This window comes from Lingula anatina, chromosome 6 (genome assembly GCF_051362555.1).
Source record: "Lingula anatina isolate TDL-2025a chromosome 6, LinAna3.0, whole genome shotgun sequence".
Lineage (NCBI taxonomy): Eukaryota > Metazoa > Brachiopoda > Lingulata > Lingulida > Lingulidae > Lingula > Lingula anatina.
The window spans coordinates 4,680,831-4,704,527 of record NC_141772.1 but is presented as its reverse complement, the minus strand read 5'-3'; the positions used below and the strand labels follow the sequence as shown (position 1 = coordinate 4,704,527).

Here is a 23,697-nt window from a genome sequence, read left to right as displayed (position 1 = left end):
GAAATAGATACTGCATATAGTAATTGGATTTGACAATTGAAGGTGAATGTGATGTAAGGTTTCTCTTTACAAAATTATTTTGTCATTTATCTTCATAGAGAAAAGATAAGGGTAGATAATGAAGGGCCTCTTAATGAACAATAATGTGGGAAAATTTTTTGCAGTCAGTGAAAGGAATTGGTTATGTGAATGAAGAACATCTAGTCAGAAAAAGCGCAATTTCATTTATAAGGATACAGATGGAATATTTTTCATCATTCCCATTGTTTAATTGACTGATAAGGAGTAAATTATATGACGAGGTGTTGAGCAATTTAAACGCAAACTTTTGTCTCTACTAGATGTCTGAAGACGCTTCAATATGTTAAAGAATGGATGGTTATCGCAGGAGAGAAAAGGGAAAATAAAATACACCACAACCTAACTTTACAATCTATAGTCCCACCGCCCTTCTTCAAAAGGGGAATGAGTGTCGGTGACCCGATGGGTTTTCTATTTTGTGATATAACATTACTGAACGTACCCGGTCATTCACTCCTCGCTCAAAGTAAGGTAATAAAACTGCTGTGATGAAATGCCACGACGCATTGCTAACAAAGGAAACGTAGGTTAAATGATGTTGGGGAATATTGATTAGCAACACATTTTGATCGCATTCGGATTCCCTCGAAGACCAAAGTCTAGTTTCCATTTCTTTAACTTTTTAAAACAGATAAAAGAAGGAGTTGTAGTTTTAAGTCAAAAACCCTGGACTCATACCTTGAGAACAGAGGCCACTATCACAAGATCTTTTCTGGGATGGCACAAAGTTGTCCATTTTTAATTTACTAAGCAATAATTTACAAATGTTCCCTAATTTTTGGATTACATAAAATGTCAATAATGAATTCGAAGTTCATGGTAACTTTAAGAACATGTCCTCAAAGAGCTCAACGACCGCTCTCAAGAAGTGGTACCATCTCCTCAACCCTCCTTCAATACATTCCTGACCAGTTTCGTCCTCAACGAAAAATGTTACAAAATCCATCACGAGCATGACTCTCCAGATTAACTGTAAAAGCGGCTTGTTCCTCTGTAAATCATGCTGTTTAAAATTGTTAACGTGACCTTGAAAGTAATGTCCCAAGAGTCACGCAAGGGTCGTTAAAACAGTCGCCCAGTTAAAATCATACAGTCACGTTTTTTTTTCTTGTGTGTGCGTATTTTCCCCTAAGCAAGCATGCCAATAATCTTGCATAGACCCAAGGTTTATAATAATAGTTGGGTGACAGTAGTGTTTATCAATAAAATACAATGCCAAACAAATCACGATTTTAGTTCCTGCACTGTTCAATGCGATTAGCTGAGGTATATAATACGTACAATTTGTAAAATAAACTCGTCTGCAATAAGATATTTATAGGGAACGAGACTGCTTAAAAACAATGAACCAATAATCACCAATAGTCGATAACAATTTCAGTTAGAACCGCAAGCCTTATCCATTTTGACTCATAGAGGGTTTCAAAACTTTTTTTCATCATAAGTGTCAGACCAACAGTTATTGACATAAATGTTTTTCTTACACACACGGCTTTTTTTCAACGTTTGTCCAGAAGAAAAAAGGAAAGACAACTGCGCCTCTCAGCTGGTATATTATGTAACTGCCTTTCTGCGAGTGAGTCTCAAATTAAAACCTTGACGAGGTGAAAGAATTTTGACAGGGCAAAGAGTGAAAATCCCAATATATTTCGGACAGCAGCAGGTGCTTTATGCCATTGCACAATGAGGTACAGTACAACTGTGTTATGCAAACTACACAATAAAGGTGCCATAATTACAGGTAGAGTTTCCAGTATTCTTGTTCTTGCTCGTAATAAACTCTTCATAGCGGTACCGAAGCGTGCTGTGCTTGCACGCATACTGATATTATTGTTAATAATCAATCTGCTCTCGGATATCCCTATCTGATAAGCCCAGAACCTCGACCCTCAGGACCGACCCATTCAATTTCAGTGCAACTGGCGTGGCGCTGCCGGTTTTCTCCGGGTTGCAGTGTCTTCCAGTGCAATATATACTTGAGGGAATTTTTTCTCATTTATTAATACAGACTCCGCTTATTATTTATACGGTGACTGGTGTATCTATAATATCAGCCTATGCTAGCAACCCAGACTGCTTCAAGATAGGTCATTCGAGTAGTAAATCGAGATAGTAGTGCTCAGGTGAGGGCTACACAGTTGATTTGGTCTGCTACGATTTGTGGGACTGCATGCGACGACAGCGGACTGTCAACCGTGACGTACCGAGGCAAACGTCGCGCTATCATTTATCTCAGTTACGAGAATGATGAAGGGATTCTCGCCCGTGTAGGACAACGTTGGATGAACACTAGCTGCCTAGGTTGTGAGCACCGGTCTTCCGTTTCCCATCCACCACCGTTACTCTCAAGTCCTGTTAGGGCACCGCAAACTGTCTCTCAATGAAAACTACGGGGCAGGCGCCCAGATCCCTATTGGAACAGTATCTCCGACCCTCTCGGAGTATCATATCAGACAGGACTAGAAAACTGCTGCAGACTTGCAGGGAGAATAATAATTATATTACCTCAAAAATGCCCGGAATCGATAAGAGTCCGAAGAGTCACCGAGGGCCTTCGTCGCGTTCGAAAACTGTTATAGTTGTGACCAAAGGAAATCATGTATTATTGAGGAGTCTCCTCAAACCTCAAGAGAAGACACCCTCAGAAAAAGAGAATGACAGCATGCCAAGTAGTAGTGACAGCGACCGAGACGACTCGGAGAGCGAAAAAAGGTGAGTAATTGTTAAATTGCACCAAAAAGGCACTGCAGACACTATGTCTTACAACCGACTTTTCTTTTAATAAAATATGACTTGTTCCTCCACTCCAATATTGGGTAAATTGTTGACTTTTTTCTTGGATCTTTACAGGTAAGATATAGGATCCTATGTAGAGGATCACATAACTTGTAATTTGTTTAAGAAAAAAATTGGTTATTGACATTTTACACTTCTGCCCACTCAAAACCTCTTTTCCACTTTGCGAACCTCTTTCACCTCGTAATTACCAATTCAAAAGTAAACGAAAATAAGCAATTGCGCATTTTATTGCCCCTCATCAGCTGAAGTGGTAAGGAAAGAAGTAGCAAAAGGCATGAAATGGAGGAAAGTGTATTTTAGAGAGGAGAACAATATGGAATGCCCTTGAACTGCCACAGCCGTGCTTGCACCGTGATGCATGTATTTCTCCAGGTTGTGATAGTAACCGTAGTGATAGCACTCGAATATGACCAATGAAGGAACAAACTCGATCATATTCAGATAGTAGGGTAGGTGTGACAGGAATGGTAGTCCTAGGAATGGAAGTCCCGGCCGGTCTCTCTCTCTCTCTCTCTCTCTCTCTCTCTCTCTCTCTCTCTCTCTCTCTCTCTCTCTCTCTCTCTCTCTCTCTATAAGTACAGGTTAGGATTAGTTGGAGTATTGGGGTTAGTATATGGGACGAATGGAATGTCAACTTGACAAAGTAATGGGGACCGGACTACGGTTCCTAGTAGACTACCACTGCCTGTCACTGGATTAGAAGGTGACCCTTGAGGGAGGTGGGGGGGGGGGGATGGAGGCACGTGAACTGAAAGAGCTTCAGGTCACATATCGAGAATGTGAGCTTTTTGACTCGCAATTAACGCTTGGTCATAGCGACCAGACCATAGTGGCCTATATAGAAAATATAGATAGTTGGAAGGCAGCGAGGACAGGATATGCAAATAATAACCCAATCTTCCCCCCCCCCCCCCCCCCCATGATGACATTGCTGAAAGTAGACTAAATTATTACACAACTGATAGCAGACCCATTATAACCTATATATAGGCTACTACAAGTTAAAACGGAAGAGTTTGTGTACTTCTTGGAAGCGACAATTCCGTGTTGATTCTTTTTACTGCAGTTTCGATTCATTTATATTTGAGTCAAACCATGGAAGTGTATCCCAGTTATACCTCCATGGTAATATTCTCTGCATTGAATTTATGACACGTGCTCCCATCTCAAATAGTGAGTCTGAATGGGTATAACCGTCATATTTCATATTTCATCCGAGGTGAGAGTAGCATCCGCCCCTGGAGGAGCAGCAGGGATAATTATCTCGACTCTTAGCCCTAGGTTCAATATATGATTCAATGAGATACATTTTTCATAAAAGATTGGGTTGTGTTTGCGAGAGCGCGCGCGCGCGCACGTGTGTGTTTGGGGGGGAGGAGGAGAGGCTTGGAAAGAGTGTTCTGCTGTTCTGATAAGAGCATTGAGGTCCTATGGATTAGGCTCCTGGTCCCAAAATAGACATCAGTGTTTTACTTTCAGCTTCAGGTGTGCAGCAGATTCAGGATATTGAAACGTTTGCCATCGTATAATGACATTCCGTACTATATGCTGACGGGAATAAAACCACAGCGACGAGCTGACAAACATCAGCCGCGTTGCAGTGCGTTACGCCTAACAATGAGGTATAATTGAATTAATGGCAAATACGCGTACATCTATCCCTTATATCAAACATCTGATTATCTCTTAAACGCGCGTGCAAACATGTTTTCTCTGCATCCACTTGAGCAGTGTTTCATATACAAAAACAAATGGTTGTTGTGTATTACGGAAAGGTATGTTGTTATATACTTTGTAAGACACGTTATAAGAAAACACATCAGTTGTTTTGCACATTAGCAAACAATTAGATTAACACCTGAAAGGAACAAGAATCGATCATCAAAAATAAATAAATAAACAAATAAATAAATAAATTCTTAGAATGCGCAATAACGCGTACAGTTAATACAACAATATAAACCGTGTATTCTAAAACTGACTTGCGCACGGCGCTTCCATCCTTTCCTCTTGGCTCATTCATCCTTTCTTTATCCCTTCCCTCCCCCGCCTCCTCTCTCTTGCTTCTCTCACTTTCAACGCCAACCTAAGTTTTTATTTCTCGATACAGACCCCTAACACTTAAGAAATATTGTCGAATAACACTTTCTGTATCTAATCTTCGGCTCTGAATATCTTTTTCGGAAACCTTTCGTTCTCTCCTCGTTAACCTTTGTTATTGCAACAACTACAGATACTTGCCGTTGCGCAACTCCCAAATCATTAGCAGTTGGTCAAAGAAGTGTATGAGTCTGTCAAAGCAATTAAGTTATAAGCTTTATTAACATGAAACACACAGACACAACATAAACAAACATTGATTTTTCTGTAGGTCATTCCTCTTGCTAGTATGGTGACGCAACTTGTTTCATAATAACTGATCTAGAGATTTTAGAAGGAAAGTACGGAGTCGTGTGTTGTTCATGTTGCGCCATCAACATTACTATATTTAGATTGCTCACAGCAGAATTTACTGATTCGTCGAAGACGATCCATAAAAAACGATGATAAATGATGGAGCACAAAATGTTTCTACATTACTGGTTTTCTACTACGAAAAGGCAATAGTAGACCCTATACAATTTCATATACTGGTATAAAAAAACTTTTTACTTAGTTAAACGCTCCTTCATGCCAGGAAATGCAGAATACGGTACCCAAATATTCTGTTGCAGTGGATTAAAACAATCGAATAAATATACTATGATGTATCTATGATGGCGCCTTCCTTATTTATTTATTTATTTTCGATACAAATGTTTTTTTTTCTAAAGAAATGACAATTACCATGACCTTACAGAATATTTAAAAATAACATTATCAAGACTGGAATAACAATTATGAAATAAGTATACATTAATTTATATAAGGAGGACTGATGGAAGTGGAGATTAATACACAGTGGACACTTATTATATAATTATTACACACATATAACCATGACAGCATCCTTTCTGCGATATTGATAGACGTAATCATATCTAGATTTCGAGCCCCATATTTTGACCTTGTCTGTAGCAGTTTACGTACACATACCGATTACAAGACTGCACCAATCACTTATTTTTTCTGACACTCTTCCTGTGTCTACTATCACTCCGACATTTCTGTATTTATTTCTATGTATGAAAGGAGGATGGCCCACTTTTAATAGGGGGCATCTGTTGCGCATCTGACTGCCCTGCCCCATTCTTGTTGCATAATGGACAAAAGTCAAGGTTTGCAAAAAGCGAGAAAAATGTACATGCAACACTTGGAGGAGGGGGGAGGATCTGTGTGCCTTTTGTTGTTTTTATTATTATTATTATTATTATTATTATTATATTTGCAAATGGGCACGTTTAAGGAGATGTACAGCACTATGATTGCCGAAGGCCAATTAGGTGTTTTCGTGAAGAAAGAAACTTGAGAATACTATTTTTATTTGATCCAAACGTTGGATTAACCGAATATGACGTCCGAATTGAGATATGGATATACCCGGTAATATGTTTTTTCTTGGGGGGGGGGGGGGGGGGGGATTCTTAAGACCAATTTTGGGGAAGTGCGTCCAGCCTGGCCAAGATTGTCCGCTTCTCTCCAGCCCGCATCCTGCTCTCTGTCCCAAACATGTTTTTCATTGCCTTTTGATTCCCAACGCAGGTATAAAAAGCGCACTGCATTTTATTATGTTTCCTGAAATTTTACATTCAGGTTTTTTTTTTAATCTAAATCCATCATATCATTGATAAGATCGATTGTAATAATTATTGTGTCGAGTTCAGGTGGTACATCATTAGGGGGAAGAACATCCATTTTTATCACCAAAAGTGATTGTTTCGTCCGTTATTGCACGCTGCTGGAAGTGGAAAAGGGCTAGTTTGTGTCTCAAAAGAATATCCACACGCCTCTTAGGAATGTGATTTCACAAAGAAATAACGGGATTACAGAAACATGTTTGCATGGTGAATAAATAAATAAATAAATAGATAAATAAATAGATGAAGTGGAAATGTACAAATTTCCGAAGCCCTCAGTTTCCTCACAATTTTCTTGCAGTGTTTTCACACCTCATTACGTCCCGTAGGACAAGCCTTTACCCTCTACAGGTACATGTTCTCTGCAGTATAAGTATAATCTGTTGGGCCCTTGGCTCTGTCGTCCTTGTTACCAATACATTATAGATATATAGCCTATGTGTATCAGTCGGGTAACGCGGGTTCCAAGCTAAACAGAGCATCCCGTATCATTACACAACGCTGTGTGCAATATAATGTGAGAAAACATGTTTTTGTGAAAATAGCTTAACCTTGGGGGTACTGTTACAGTCAACGTAATAAAAGAAACAATCATTTATATGTACTCAACAGACCGAACAGCGTGCGCCCTGTGGAACGTTTCTTCAGCTAGATACTATATTAAAGGCATTTCTTTATCACATACTTTTGTGGAGTTGCATCGTGATTTTTTTTTCGTTCGAACGAGATTTTAGGCGGGGTTTGTAGTTTATCAAAGCTTGTCTAGGCGAATTTTTTAAAAATTTATATTAGGTGCATCAGCAAAATACAGTGGCCCTCACTATATTATTTTTCATGATTTTTTAAAAGACCTTATTAAAGACTGTGTTCAAAAATCTTATTCGGTAAAAAGTTTATGAACAAAACACAAGAGTGGCTCTAGTCGTAATTTTTTCTCACGCCACCTGTACATTTGGGTCGCCCTGTACACACAGATCAATATCGAAAATTGTTACCTGTATTTCGTGACTTACGCGCGGACTACATCACCTGACCTATGTAAGAAAGGGCTTTTTTTTAGATTGTGAGTCATTCACTTCTTATATATCACCGGGTTTTTTTCCAACATCTTACTGGTACTTTGCGAGTATGATCAAGGTTTTATCTTTTGGTTATAGATCTACACATAATATCAAATTAGTTAGAACAATCTTTTGAAGTTGACATCGTGAAAATATGAGTTGTTTACATACGTACGTGTGTGTATTATTTCAAGTAGAAGTGGATATCCCTCTGCGTGTAAGATTTCTATTTTTAGCGATGGTATCATCAATAAATAACCAATGAAAACTGTGAATGGGTATCACGTGACAAGATCAACCAATAGAAATAAAGACACCTGTATAATGACGTCATTGAATGGGGGAGTCCCCAAAACTCATTCGATTTACCAGCCATATTGCACTGAAAAGTGGTGCGATTTTGACGACCGAAAACCCTCAAAATGAATGAGCCCAGTCTTGAGTACGATTCTGGTATTGACTTCAGCAGCCTGATGGATCAAGAGAAAGACGATTTCCTTACCGGTAGTTTCTATGAGCTGAAAAGTTCTGTCCCCGTCGTATCCAGGTATGTCGACAAGATTTTTGTTGATTTCGTATCGAGAGCTCTGACCTACTTCCGAGTTCTTACAAAATGGTGTCGTTTTCGACCCAATGGGTCGTGTTAGGTAAGATGGCTAAGTCTTTGGGTCAACTTATCTAAGGCTTTATAAAGAAAAGCGAGTCTAGGAGAAGCACCTTTTCCAGTTTGTGGTGACAAGTTCTGTGAAAATGGTTGGAAAAGTTTTTACGCAGAGGCTGAGACGGAGCCAGCGTCAACAGTCCTTGAAGGGGGGCGTCAAAGCCGTGGTTGTCGTAATAAGGTGATAACATTGATATTATAGTGAACCTTAATACAGTTAACAGTTACTGACAACATGGGTAAACGTTGACCTGGTGTATTTGCGTTAGGCGCACCTAGTTCAAAGACCTCCAGGTCTCGTTCAGGCGCACGTGTGGCCAACTGGACCCATGTGGACGCTCACGCTGGACCATGTATCGTTATCTCATACTTTGTAAATAATGGAAAAACACTGGCCGGTTATTTGTTAATACAGTAGCTGTAACTACACCTTTATCTTGCTTGTTTAAAGTCAGCTCGTTAATGTGTGCTAAGGTTATGGTACCACGGTGCAACACGAATGCGTTGCCCCTCCCCCTAACCTAATTAATAACATCGTTATCAGGGGGAAACTCCCCCCTTCCACTTCTATCTTTGGTTACTGTTAAACCAATGCTCTAACTATACATTTAGCAGCTCTACATGGCACTGGTGCCTATATGTTTCTGGTCTAGGTTAATTTAAGACAGTAAAAGCAAATATATACTGGGGTCTGAAGAGGATGGTTCATTCTAAGATGCATGTGAAGAGTAATAGATGGTGAGTTGTTTATAATGTTTAATGCAGGACAGTTGATAAGAAATACATTTCTGGTTTGGATTTTTTGCATTCTGTTGTAATATAACTACTGATAAAGTGACGAAAGACTTATTGTCAAAGAGGCAGTTTATAAGTTACAGGATGTTTCTGTATCATGATCTGGTCCGTGATTTGTAGAAATTGAATAATAGCTTGTAGCCTGCATTGCAGTAGTTCACTAAGGGATTATATATAAGAAAACTGAGGGTGTCAAAATGTCAAAGTATGGCTAAGCAATGTATCCTCCTCTAGGGGGTACAGCATGTGAGAGATCATGAAATATTACCTCCACTGTCCACAAAGTAATTCCAGAGTCTAGACATAGATACAGGGTATTAGGTGGAGGGGGGGAGGGAGGGGGCAGTGGGTGAATGAACTGTCCATTTGGCTGGAGTCCATTCTGAGTCAAGTTTTGGTCTAAGCTCTGTGCCATGAAGGTGAAGGGGTGTGATATTGGGGAAATAAATAACTGTCTTTTCCACTGCTGCGTACATGTCTGAGATAATACCCCAGATTTTCTAGCTCCGGTGCAAAATTATCTCTAAATTCGGAAATTCTAATAGAAATTATGCATTCTCCAACTGTAAAATGCTGGCTGCCTTCCAGAAAATTGGCGTAGCAAGTTGGAACAAAAACAGAACATAACAAAACTAGAAAATCAAGTTTTTTTCTCATCATGCCTGGCCAATAGCCTAAAATGCCCCCTATAATATATATATATATATATATATATATATATATATATATATATATATATATATATATATATATATATATGTGTGCAGGTGTAGGTATATATGTCCAACATTTGGCATTAACTGGAGATTTATAACAAAGGGGGAAAATATGGCCATGAGTAAAATTTCATTCTGCTGTGATACTACAAAGGAGCCATATTAGAAAAAGAGAAATTCAGAAGTCAAATAAAAAGGTACATAACCAACAAATGACGAATCGTGGAATACTTTCAGTTGTACACTGAATATACACTTTTGACAATTAGACAAATGTATTCTTAAAGTTAAAATATTCTTATAGCAGTCTAGTTGAAAACGTTAGCATTTCATTGTAGGAGCATTAAATATGATAACGGATTAGTGAATTAAAAACATTCAAGCTGCAATGTTCTTATCTGAGATATATGTTATTAAATACAAATACTTATGTAACAAACAATAAATCTAACACTTCAGTTGAACCCTTCTACTTGTTATTGTCCTAGATATTGAAATGAAATAACAAGCAATAAATTGTATTATTAAGTATGTTGGAGCCTCTCTTTATCAGAGTTATCCAGGGCATTTGATTTGCTCTTTGTTGACATGGGCATCATTGGCTTGAATCCAGATAACTTGGATTAGATAAGATAATAAATGGTACAGACTACTGTCCTGTAATCTCCTGTGAGGGTTCATCACCCTTATAACATATACCCATACAGCGAGGCTGATAATGGATGTGTTTGTTTGTCTGGGTGTAAACTTTTGAACTGAAGCAAGATAAAACTTATTGTTGTTTGCGTTATTTGCTTTTTTAATAGGCATTGGTGATAAGTTAATATATTGCATGTGATAAAATAATAACTATATGTTCCAAAAAGTCTTGTAATGCAAAATTGTAATAGAAAATAATGTAAGTATATAGAAATTTATATAGGGAAAATTGATAAAAGCAATGAATAGGTAGAAATATTGATGAAATAACCCTTATAATATGAGCCACTAGTCACAAAGAAAAAACAATACTGTTGAAAGAAAGTTGTCAATTTGAATACATGCCGAGAAAACACAACTGACACCATCTATTTAAACAAATAATAATAACAATAATTAAATACAGTAATAACAATAGAATACAATAGAGTGACTGAAGATGTGCAGGTGTCACAACAATAATTATATTTTGTCACTGTTTACTTATTTGAACCCAGACTTGTTATTATATGTGTGTACCAGCTGTCCTGTCCTGTCGTGTGCTGTTACTATAGAAAATCACTCAGTAGTGTGGACACAGGTGAGAATATAGGTATTTGAAAAGAACCAGTAGCTAAAGGTAGGTGCACCAGGCAGAATGTATAGTTTCTGTACATATATCTGAGAACAGGCAAATCTGAAATAGAATTACAGGTAGAAAAGGGAGATTCAATGGGTTTTAAACCTGGGATGTTCCATATGGAACAGAGGAAGTGTATTGAAAAATGACCATTGTGGAGTAAGTAGGAATACACCATATTGTTTATTATTAAGTAAAAATTGGGAGACAATTGCCAAAAAAGGGTAATTTAAATTGTACAGTCAAGTGGTTAAAGGGATAATAACTCTTCGTATGAGATCTATATTTCACAATAAAATCCTTGTGAATAACTCATAGAAATATAATATATTCTGTTTTACCACAAAAACAGCAGTTATAGCTTTTATTCTGATATCTGAACTTGTCTTTAGACCACGTGACCTCCATTGATGTCTATACTCTGTTAAAATCTCTTAAGAGATTTTAACAAAAAACCAAACTTTTTAGAAAAAAACCAGGGACTAACTTTGAATGTAAAAATGGATTCATTAACCATTGGTAAGTATGGGAAAATTGTTGTTTACTCCAGGAAAATTAATTTTTTGGCCGAAACAAAGAGTTATTATTGCTTTAATCTCCAATGAAAGGGAAGAGAGAGGGAGACAGTTATGCCTCTTGTTGAATTTTTGTTTATATGTTAGGATTTCATATTAGTGTGTGTGTGTGTGTGTGTGTGTGTGTGTGTGTGCCAGTATGTTTAATTAGTGATACCTAGTATTTGATGTTTTATGTGTATGAATTATGCATTTTGAATGTCTATAAGGGTCAAAAACTTGATTTGTATCTAGATTGCTTTCAGGGGTTAATTTTTATTAACCTCAGCCTGAACCTTATTTTATGTTGCATATCTTACATTTCCAAGACTGTCCCTTCAGCTAGGGTATTAGGTCCTTGCATATATGATCTCATAGTAATGGTCAGATAGTAGATTATAGAGTTTTTATCCTAACAATGACATTTCAAGTGTTAAATCACGGTAAATCAACCAAATGATGAACCATTAACAAACCATTATGTTTGTGCACAATCTGGAAAACAAACACAAAAAAAAACAAACAAACAAACAGGAGTGATGATAAACCAGAAACCTCATACATGCAGTCACCACAATGAATTCAAACTTGGGACACCACAATGTTTTTTATAAGGTCTAAGTTAGTAAAATGCTACCAGTCATGGTGACAAGAGAAAAACCCCAGTGCACTAAATCACCCCAGTTATGTTACATACAGGATACGCAAAAAGAAAAAAGTTAAATTTATCCCTCTGGTAAATATTTACTTAACCTATGAATCTTATAAGATTTTTTATTGTCTGTTGAGGCAGTAATTAAGGAATGAGCTCAATCACTCCAGTTATGGGATTTTAAATAATATGAGACTCAAGTTTTGAAAGTGTCCTTTAATTTTTAAGCATCCTAAAATACATTTAAAGCCAGGCTGCAGTAGCTTATGTACTGATATATTTGCATACTATATGTGATTTAGATTTCTACCCATAGGGGACCTATTAATTCCATATGTTGCTCTGCTTATTACTATATAGATTATAATTAAGGTGTTGGTTGCATGTTCATTACATGGACTTCTTTTGATTAGAAATTGTAGTAGTAATCATGCCATGGCCTGTTAGAACATAGAAAGTGCACTTTAATTGTCACCACTGCACTGAAATTATGAATTCATTTCAACCAAATAGAGTTAATTACTATTCTATGAAACTCTTGTAAAAATCCTTCTTTTCCTCCTGCTTTGGAATACTGACCCAAACTTTATTTTAAACAAATCTGAAGAGCTAAAAAAATTTAATGTGAACCAAATTTGGAACATCCTGTTGGTTATTGGTTAAATGTAGGTCACATATGACTCATTTCTCTGGAATGCCAGGGCAGCCAAGGCTGAAAATGAAAGAAACTCCTACATGGGCAATTACACTTGCAGCACAGTGATACAGGTGAAGAAAAATTACCAAAGCCTGACTTCACTTCTGAGATTTTTTTTGGGGGGGGGGGGTGGGGGGGGTGGGGGTGGGGTGGGGGGGTGGGGGAGAGAGTTACTGTGAACCTTTTCAAATGATGTAATTTACCTACTTTCACGTTCAAAATGCTCCACCTATTAGACTGGGATGGGTTCTTTCACATGCATAGCATGAGTTGTTGTAATTCAAAAAGGTGATTTAAAAAAGTAATTCAAGTATAAATGTTTTCCACGAAAGTGGTAAAAGGTTGTTTTGAAAGCTTGAAAAAGAAAGTAGCATTTTGTACTTGCCATTCGTGATCTTCAGGCATGTCATTGTCGCAGTGTTTGTTTGTGGGTGCATAGATAATCTACAGTATGTAACTGTTCACATGAATGGTACTTGTTTGACTGACTAAAATATATTTGGAACAAATAGTTAAAATTACCTATTAACACAATTTTGGAATGGAGGAAAGTATGTCACAGTAGTTATAAAGCAAACAAAAGAAAAAAAAACAGACTCTCTATAGATTAAACGGGAAGCAAAATGTTGACCAAAATGTTGCAGGAAATTTTGAAGAAAGCATACTGTAGGAGTATGGTAAACAGAAGTGAAAAGTTTAATCAAAGAACTTCTTAACATTTACTCATATGAGAAAATTTTTAGATATTTTACATGAAAAAATTTGCTGTATCGCTCCTTGAGTCATTCTATAGAACACTTGCTCTGTATCTTTAAAATGGGCTCTATATTTGGAAAATTAGTACCAGTAAATCTTATGACTCAGTAATGTTGAAATCTCCATTTAATCAAACTAACATTTTAACAATTTGTACATTCAGGGTCAAGGCTGTAGAACAGTTTTTTATTGTAAGAAGCCAAACATCTCCTTTTCATCAAATTAATTGGCTCAGAATAATCAAATATTTTAGTTGGCATTAAGACAAAGATTTATATTTTTGATATTAGGTAAAATACTATCTGATGGCAATGGTCTAGAATAATGATTAGTGATTAGTTTAGAGAACTGATAAAAGAGGGCATTTTTCAGAATCAAGATTTTTTTTTTTTGGGGGGGGGGGGGAGTGAGATACGTACACCCAAACACATTTCCTATGTTATAATGAGATGGTAATTTATGTGTATGGAAAAAGCAATTAGCTTGATTGTGTTTTAGTTAGTCATTTGCATTTTGATGATATTTTAACAATATTCAGAACATAATCTTTTTTGGTAAGAGGGGGGTGTTTTGGGCTTGCAGAGAATAATTTTGAGGGTTTTGGCAACATGATCAATCACAGATTTCAGCCTTTTCTTGTCATCTTTTGCCTGACATTACCCCCTTCACAAGATACCTTGTGGCCAATCTTTACTAGATCTCGTCATGAGGTGATAAATACAACCAGACAATTTCCCATGGCAATGAAATTTTGGCAGTAGCCTTTGATTAATATGAATTTTGCACTTTTACTATATGAAGAGTGAAACGGAGACGTCCCCATCACTCACAAAAGCTGTACCCCTCCGTTAATCTGCACTCACACGTGCGCTTGTCTCCCTTGGGTTAGAGGAGATAATGAGACAGTTGTATCACAAATTGAGACTGAACTAATGATATATAGGCACAGAAGTTCTGAAGCCTAAATTACATTTTATGTCATACTTGTGAAACTCAAAAACTGTATGAAAATTAATAATGTTAAGTGGTAAGTTGAAGATAAAATAGTGAAAGATTGTTTTTGTTTCAACAAATGGAACCTAAGAACAAGGTTTCTCATTGTATATTGAAATTATAATGATGATGAATAGGATAATGAATTAAATTTTAAGAAAGAACAGTACAAAGTAGATAGTTTATTTCACCTAATCTATGCATAGAAAATCATGGAGAGCTTTTCCAACAAATATATGTCATGAAACCTGCTAAATGAACACATTCATTTTTAATGAAGCTGGCCTTAATTGACAAAACAGTTACATATATATAGAGTGTTGTGTGTCATTGCTTATCATTCAATACAAGGATAACAGTTGGATGGCACAATGGCAGCTTACAAGCACAATATTGGATGAAGATAAGGAGACAGAATAGTGGCGTATGGGTTTGATCCCAAGTGATAAAAGATTTCATTAGCTAATATATCAATGGAGGCTTCTTCTGTGAGTGGGTGCCAATGTTTGTATTGTCAGACGTATTTGTGCCGACAAAGTCCAGGCGGAGGGTACACTTATTACCCATCTCTCCAACAGCTGGACGGACCAGACCAGGGGAGTGTAGGGACGGGTGCAGACTCTTATCCTAGTATGATACTCACGTATTACGATCTGAGCACAAGGCGCTTGGTGCATGTGCATAATGATTGCCCTGCTTGTACATCGCAAGGGCACGAGCGGAAGCACGTACACCAAGGGTGCATGCAGTGCAAGAGCACATTACTGTCTTCTTCTTCTTATAATGACAGGTAATCTGTTTATAGATTTTATTAATTAAAGGTTCAGAATTTTGATTGGTTTTATAGTAGATGATCAATGGGTGTTGGTGTAGTGTGTCCCATGACAGATGGGGACACATGGGATCATCATGTGAGAATGAATTCACATAAGTTATATATTATTATAAACCATCTGTACCATATCAGTCAATTAACTGCATCGTGCATAGTTATTTATAGAAGATAAAAGGCATGTACTGATAATTTACTGTTGAATATTTTCATCAGTGCTACTAGTATGGCCTCGCCACCCATATAGTTGTAAGAAACTTGTCTACTTGTTTATATTATAAACTAAAACTTTTAGCAAGAGAGAATTTTTATTTCTTTTTAAAAAGAAAACAAAATCTGTTGAAAAGTATGTGTGCATGCCTGACGCAGTAAGGAGTATATGGTTATTTTTTAAATTGAAGCAAGGTTGGATAACATCTATTGCACAGGAGCTTAAGAAATCAAGACTGCAGTAGTGTGGAGCTCTTAAGCCCCAGATTGTGCCAGTTGAGACAGGAACACAATCTGTGTGCCCCACTCCCTGTCACTTGCCCTGAAAATACCACATCCAAATAAGCACGAGTCTGTCTGTGAAATAGTTTGAATTGAATTTATGCCCTGATTGGAGTCCCATCTCTCTACAAAGTGTATTTTTTTTCAACAGGTCAATTTTTTTCTGAATTTATAGATGACTAATTCATCTACCAGCATAATTACTCATTGCAGATTTTTGAGCCATGCAATATATATATAAACTTTGCTGGGAAAATAATAGCATACTTTGGAGGCCCTGGATGCTATTCTCCATGACTGTGCCGAAATATTTAATCTAGAATTAATAACATGCTGAAAGGATTGACATTGGAAATTACAAATCTGGAGAATTTGATGTGATGATTCAGAATATAGCTGTAGCAGAAAAGTTCACGTAGGGGACGCATTTTCGCAGTATAGATATTTATGTATTTGCCTGTGAGATCTTAATTTCCGGAAAATGGTTCAAAAGTACGGAATGAAGTAAGTATATAAAAATGAATTTTTTTTCTTCAATAGAAAAGTACAGATTAAACACAAAGAATAGATCACTCTTAGTTTATCAAGTTTAGTTTTTTTCTAAAACAACAACAACAAAAATTCATTTTTAACTTGATATTTCTTTGGGAGATTTCTTTTCCTAGCAATTTCCTTTTGAGTAGCTTGCCTTTTATAATGTCAACCACATAATTTGTAGAACTTCAATTGCATCTAAAAAGAAAAAAATGGCAATACTTGTCAGTCAGAGAAGGATTACCATTGTATTTGTAAAGCAATTTGTAAATCTGATGATAAGGACAAATTTATGATATATAAGCATTCGGTACAGTTATATGGCCATGAAAGGTTAGAAAAATACAACCTTTGATAAAAAAAGTTTGTCGGGACTTGAAGGATTACAGACAAAATCACCTTCTATTAATTGTAAAAAAAGTTCTTTGAAATTTAGCATTTATTGTGTTAGCCTTGGGGGGGAAAGGGTAATGCCTCTCTTTCTTTTATCATTTTATTACCGTATGGCTATTTGGTTAAGATGTAGTTCTTTTTTGTGGCATCATTTGCTTTTGTTTGAAGTAGTCCATCACTGAACTGCTTCGCTTGTCCTTGTTTTTAATTAGAGTCAATCGTATTCTGACTTTTACTACCATTTTGACACATTCATCTTGAAAAAACTCATGAGAGTCCAATCCCTTAATTATTTCTGTCTGCTGAATATTGCAATTACAATTGTGAAAAAAAATGGATGAAATGATGAACAACAAAGAAAACTAGCTGCAGGTCCTAATTGTGTGCTTAACCAACACAGAATTTCGTCTAAAGCCCAGTGGCATCTGCCAACCTCTTCTACCTCTGGTAATTTCTAATCTTGTTACGTAAATGGAGCCTGACATGGCTACATCTAAGGGATGTTTCAAGTTATGCTCCTAAGCATGACTTATCAGAAGTGTAATCAAGAAGACTTTGGTCAAATTGGTGGTAGCCCGTGTCTGTTGTTTTAAACATTACTGTGGTTTTGCCTAAGTGAACTCAGAATGTGTCAGTAGGCATAAAAAACTTGTGTGGGAGGGGGTTTTTGCTACGAAAGTGATGACTCTGCTATTTTCATATTTGGTTTCGTTTTGATAGAAGTTAATGTAATTTAAACCCTTAAAGTCTTTAAATTTTTTTTGTTACAAAAATTTTAGGGGTGGGTGGGCTTACTGGGTTTTGAGATATGAAAAGAACTTTGTTTATGAATAAGTGACTGCATTTTTATCGGAATCAAGCACTGGCAATACGTATTTTTCTGGGTAATTTCTTTTCATGAATCGACATATTTGTCCTTAAATTGTGCAGTGGACCATTTGCAAATTGCATGAAACAACTTCAGTACATTTGATTGCATTGTCGTTCAATCTCGCAGTCTGGCCTTTGTGGCAGCTGCACGTTTTCGCAACGTTGCCGCAAGGTGAGGGCTGTGCAGCCATAGCAGTGAGTTTGCATGGGCAGAATTGTTTGCCAGAGTGGAACATTGAATTCAACAGAAAGTCATGTAGGCATGCTCATTTGATATTGTAATGCCCAGGTTCAGAAGCTCCCTGGAAGGGTTCAGTGAAATTTTGGCCACAAAAGCATTGTTTGCCAATTAAAAGTACTAATGACCTTGGATATTGCAGGTGCCCCTGTAAAATTGCTCAGATGATAAATGGAACAATTTTTCTCTTTTTTGCTTTTTTTTTTTTAATTTTTGGGTTTTTTTATTAATGCTGCTATGAAACTTTTTAATAAGCTAAACTGAAAGAAAAAAAAAAACAAAAACAGGTTCATAGTGTTTGCACAATAGAGTTTTTTCTAGGCCTTGTATGAAGGTTTTTAATAAGTGTATTTGAAAAGAAAAGAAAGGGAAAGCAGGTTCATAGTTCTTAGTGCTTAGCAGGCAATCGCTTGGAGTTCTCACTTTTCTTTCTAGCAAACTGCTCAGTTACACTGGGTCAGTGTTAGTCAGCGGAGCAACTGTCGCTGTCGTGAACATCTAAATTTATACATCTCTGTCAGAGAGCAAAACTTACCCTTATCTTTATTGATTCAGCCTTGCATTGTGCACTGACTCTTAGAGAATACTATTTAAGAAAAATACATGTGCAAAAAGTTCATACAACTCCAAAGAATTGCTTGATTTGATCTTTTATCCATCAGCACGCTGGATTCCAAATATGGTATCAATGACCCAAATATGGTGATGTAGGGGAGGTTCATATGTTTTGATTGGGCTGCCTTATTGGTTGTTAAATGGGGGTTGACATATATGGAAAACTAGGTCAACAGGATGTGTCAATCAAATGAAAATAATGTTCTAAAAGAGAAACTTGATAAAGTCCTTTAAAAATGATCAAAAATATGTCTTAAAATGAAAAACAAATTAGTATGGCTTTAAGTGTGCCTAAATGTTTTCATTCTAACATGTGGTATAACTTTCAACTGCATTTTTAACGGATGGAGGTGATTTAGGTGCTTGGCAAAAGTGAAGGTACAACGATGACATCACCTCTTTCGGCAAGAAGTGGGCGTCCTTCCAGGGGTCAAAATTACAATATAAACTCTGCTTCCAATAAAACACACTTCCTCCTACGGCATGGTCACAATACTCAAAGAGAAAGAGCTTTAGTATTGTCCTTGCATTTTTGTCATATTGACTGCAAGTTTTCTGGAGAACAAAGGCATTTTACTTGGATCTTAGAAATGCAACAAATCATAAGGAAAAAATTTGGTGATTTCATGGTGGAGAGAGAGCACTGGTGCCAGTAACTAACAAACACAAGACAGAAGAATAGTTGAGAAGTATCTCTTGAGTGAAAATAGTTGTGGAAATAACTTACAAAAAGTTATCAGGACAGAAACATTATTCTGCAGCTTAACAAACTAAAATCAAGGCATTTGCAACAATTTTTGAAAGCTGCAGGCAGCCCAACTCAGTGAGAATGATTGACTACTGTCACTATCAGCAGGGGCCGTGTGAACATTACGGCTATAGTTACAGTGAATATTACAGTCGTTATTACAATGCCAGGTGCTATGCTGAATGTGGGAGACAGTATTTGTTGCAAGAAGGATACAGGTAGTGCACAAAACCGCAAACGTATATAGTACTAAGGCCAAAAGATTAATTAATTTAATTCTTTTCTTGATTAGATTAGACTTTTATCAGCTGTTTGTTAGTAAAAGAAACATGGTTTCTCTGTGTGGTTTGCTTTGTGGTTAGGGTTTTGGCTGAATTTTTATAAAGGGTTGTGAGTTGCTTTATCTGAACCAGTTTATAATTGGACCGAATTGTTTTAATGATCATGCTTCTGATGAGGATATGATGAAGAGCAAGTTATATGTAACTTGGTTTGTGTCATCTTTTTTTTTTTTTTTTTTTTGTCCCCATCACGGATCACTGTTGAAGTGGTTGAAATTGGAATACCAAAAAGGATATTGAATGGCTCAACAATCCCAGAAACTAACACCGTCCACTTGGAGGAAGTGTCTGGGATTTGTGATAGTAATTTTGTAGTGTCATTGTTTAAACCTGTGAAGGAAGTTTAATGCAATATCTGCTTCCTTTTCATGCATTTAATCTGCAACTTAATTTCCTCCCTGCAGATATCAGGTTTTACTTGAATTGACTTAATATGGAGTAAAAGTGATAAATTTTAAATTATTTTTCATTGAATACTCTTATTGGACACTGTTCTCATCTGAAATGTCTTGCTGTGTATCAATTTAAAAAAATTACAAACTTGCTGAGTTTGTTAACAACAGTAGTAGTGGCATTTATATGTCCTAAAAGTTGAATGTTACTGTTGTAATGCTTAAAATTGTTAGAATCCTGATAAAGGTATAAAGGACAATAAGATATATTTACAAGAACTATATTTGAAATACATGCTTGAAATGCCCTATTTGGAGAGAGCATATGGAATGTGTGTTGCCTTTTCATATTTTATTGCAAAAGAATATTTTAATTTAACATTAAGTGTCGATTTTTTTCTGATCTGGTACAGCTGTTTACATATCTGATGTGTCATACCTACAACTATAATTTCTTCTCATTGTGACCAACTTTTTTCTTCACATCCCCTTTCACAATGTGGACTTTGCTCCCCATGTAGCATTGCACAGGTCAATTTTGATATCAATTTGCATAAAATACAGGTAGGCCTCCAAAAAGGAGTGTTTTGTAAAAAACAAGATTTACTCATCAGCGCATGATAGAAGGTTTAATAACAGGGACAAAAACTTGACTATTTTTTAGTACATTTTACTGTACATTTATAACATGTTGGGTTTAAACCCCTGAAGAAAGTTTGGTGTGTGATGTGGAAAGTACTTCAAGCTCAGAGTGTTTGTCTGTTCGAAATGTAGTCATATCTCTTAAAGAGACAAAGATTAGTCCAAATTAAGCCTGTAAACACTACCATTCTCAATTTGGTGCAACTCAGTATTATCATGCTATTCATTGTTTTTGATGATACTGAATGAAAAAGAAACCTTTGTTTGCTTTCCAATAAAACTTAAAATAAGAAGAAAAGTAGAGGGTTTCTGTTTTATCCATTATTAACAAAGACGAACTTAAACAATAGTACATAGCAATAGCAATAGCACAGTTTCATTTGACACAGGATCTTCTTATTATTTATCTTTGCTTTTGGTTTGGTAGCACAGAAAGAAGGTGAAAATACAGCTAGGTAATAATTGTCGGTCAATGAGGTGTATTTGTTAATTTTGAAACCAACAGAAAAATAAATAGTAAACAAGTCTGTAGAGACAGAGTGGAACATTATGTGTTAGTGTGACAATATGGTGCTGATATGGAAATATAGGAACAAGAAGGAAAAGAGATAAAAGTTTGGTGTTTGTTGTATGAAATGCCAGCTGATGGCAGCAGACTGTGACCAAGTATTCCCACCTGTTTTGGTTCATTCAGGTAGCAACAGGCAGGAATCGGGGAATTAGGAATCAACAGTTGGTAGATTTGTTCTTTCTGCCCCTTTTACCACCTGCACCACATTTTGCACAGATGATTTAATTGAATAGTGTTAAATCACAGTTTGGGATATTCATGAGGAAAGCAAGGTACATCATTTCTCCTCTAGTACCCACTCACCCACCCAACCCCACAAAAACCAGAGTTTGCTCAAAATGTAAGTCAAAAACCTGAAATAAAAAATTTGGGATATTTTAATAACAATGCTTGATTGAAACAAAGGCAAATGTAGGCAGTGAGATAAAGAAAGGTTGTTAAACATTCATAAGACTTCAGGAAAATGGCTATTTACAGGTTTTTCTAACCCCCCCCCCCCCAAAAAAAAAAAAAAAAAAAAAAGAAAAAAAGGGAAAAAAGCAAGGAAAAACAAACAAAAAGAACTTAGGCTGTTCAGACTACCCCTTATTGCCTTAATGAATGTACTTCAAGTTCTTAACACTTTTCTGAAAGATGCACTTTTCTAGTGATGTTCACTTTCTTTCTCATTTCAGTCCACCGACAGAGGTTAAAAATGCCCACGTCAGCACACGAGCCAACATGAAGCAGCTAATCATGAAGCAACAACTTCAAGATCTCGATCGCAAGGAGCTGCAATATTCACAGTCGTTGCCGTCAAGGTCCGAGCAGTCGTCCGCCATTAACATGCCTGACTCTGGTAGCACAACCACAGAGGTCCCTCCACAGGTTTTGCAGGTAAAAATCAAACAGGTGGTACCTTGAAAAAAAAAAACATCGGTTTTTAGTAAATTTTTCAGAATTGATAAGTAGTGCGAAGTATGTTATGAAGTGATTCGTTATTGTTTTGTAATGATAAATAAAACTTGTTTTATGGATTGGATGTGTGAAGTCCAATGCATTATTGTGCTAATGTGGAAAGTTTTGGTACCTGGCAAACAGTTTTAATGTGAAAAGCAATTTCGGCTTATTGATGAATGATCCATGGATATAAATATTATCAAAATCCATAAAAGGAAAGATTTGAACAAGCATAAATGTGGAATTCTGCTCTGCATATGCACAAACGTGTGAAGTACATGTGTACTAGCTTGCATACAAATTAGATTCCATCTGAAAATGCACAAGCATGTCCAGCACATCAGTTTGTACATATTTGAACAGGCAAAAAACCAAATGATGAAAGCTTAAGATTTGTGTTACTGTCCACTATCTCTTATACAACTTATGCACTTTTCTTTTGCACATAACACATTTTCTCAGAAGGTTTAAACTTTAAACCCTTAACATGTTTTCAGAATCGGATTTATGGACCTAGGAATATCTTTAAATAAGTAATAAAAATTAAGAATTTTTGGAGTAATTAATTCACACTTATTACCTTTAAAGATTTCCCATAGATATGGTGTGTAGAAATGTTGTTTGACAGTTAGTGTTATACAATATATGAAGTGTCCAAGTGCAACTTGCCTAGAGAGTTAAAACAACAGCCGTGTGCTACTTCCTCGGTTAACTTAAAGGGCTCATTACTAGCACAGCCTTAAGGATGAAGATTAGGGGGTGATGGGTTTAATGATGAGGAGTGTAGACATTAAGAGCATGGTTATATTTAGGTTCAGGTATTGTATTTTGTGGTTCTTTATTTTTTGAAAAAAAATTAGTAATTTTTTTTTTTTTTTGCCTGCTCCTTTCTTTTACTTGAAAATGGTTGAATAACATTTAAAAATTGGTTATTAAAATTTGTTCATTGTTTTCACAAGCAATAGTATAGGCTATATCTTCTTCAGAAAATGTCCTAGTTGGGATAAAAAATAATAATAATAATAACTTCATAAAATCAGAGTAATGCTCATAGGCTCATTGTGGCAATAAAATTAACTGGAACCAATCGAAATTCTAAAAATTTTAAGTGAAATGTATTATGGTATGTTGCTTTGACTTCTAGTAAAGGAAAATGTAAAGTGTCCTTTGGGCATCAAGGAAAAAACATCCAGCACACAATCTAAATGTCAAATCCATGGGATATTTTAGG

The 23,697-nt window shown here is 36.3% G+C and overlaps 1 protein-coding gene across 4 annotated transcripts in view; it reads left to right on the top strand.

The window, feature by feature from the left end:
- Positions 1-8,060: 8,060 nt before the first annotated feature.
- Positions 8,061-23,697, top strand: part of LOC106177684 (microphthalmia-associated transcription factor) — a 28,166-nt gene continuing 12,529 nt past the window's right edge. The window contains exons 1-2 of one of the 4 annotated variants that reach the window (XM_024077305.2): positions 8,061-8,264; positions 22,202-22,403. In XM_024077305.2, the coding sequence (XP_023933073.1) occupies positions 8,140-8,264; positions 22,202-22,403 (327 nt within the window). In that variant the 5' untranslated portion in view covers positions 8,061-8,139. Of the gene's footprint in view, positions 8,265-16,667; positions 16,688-19,318; positions 19,800-22,201; positions 22,404-23,697 lie in introns of those variants that run through there. The other 3 variants (XM_024077307.2, XM_024077304.2, XM_087015627.1) reach the window with 3 other exon arrangements.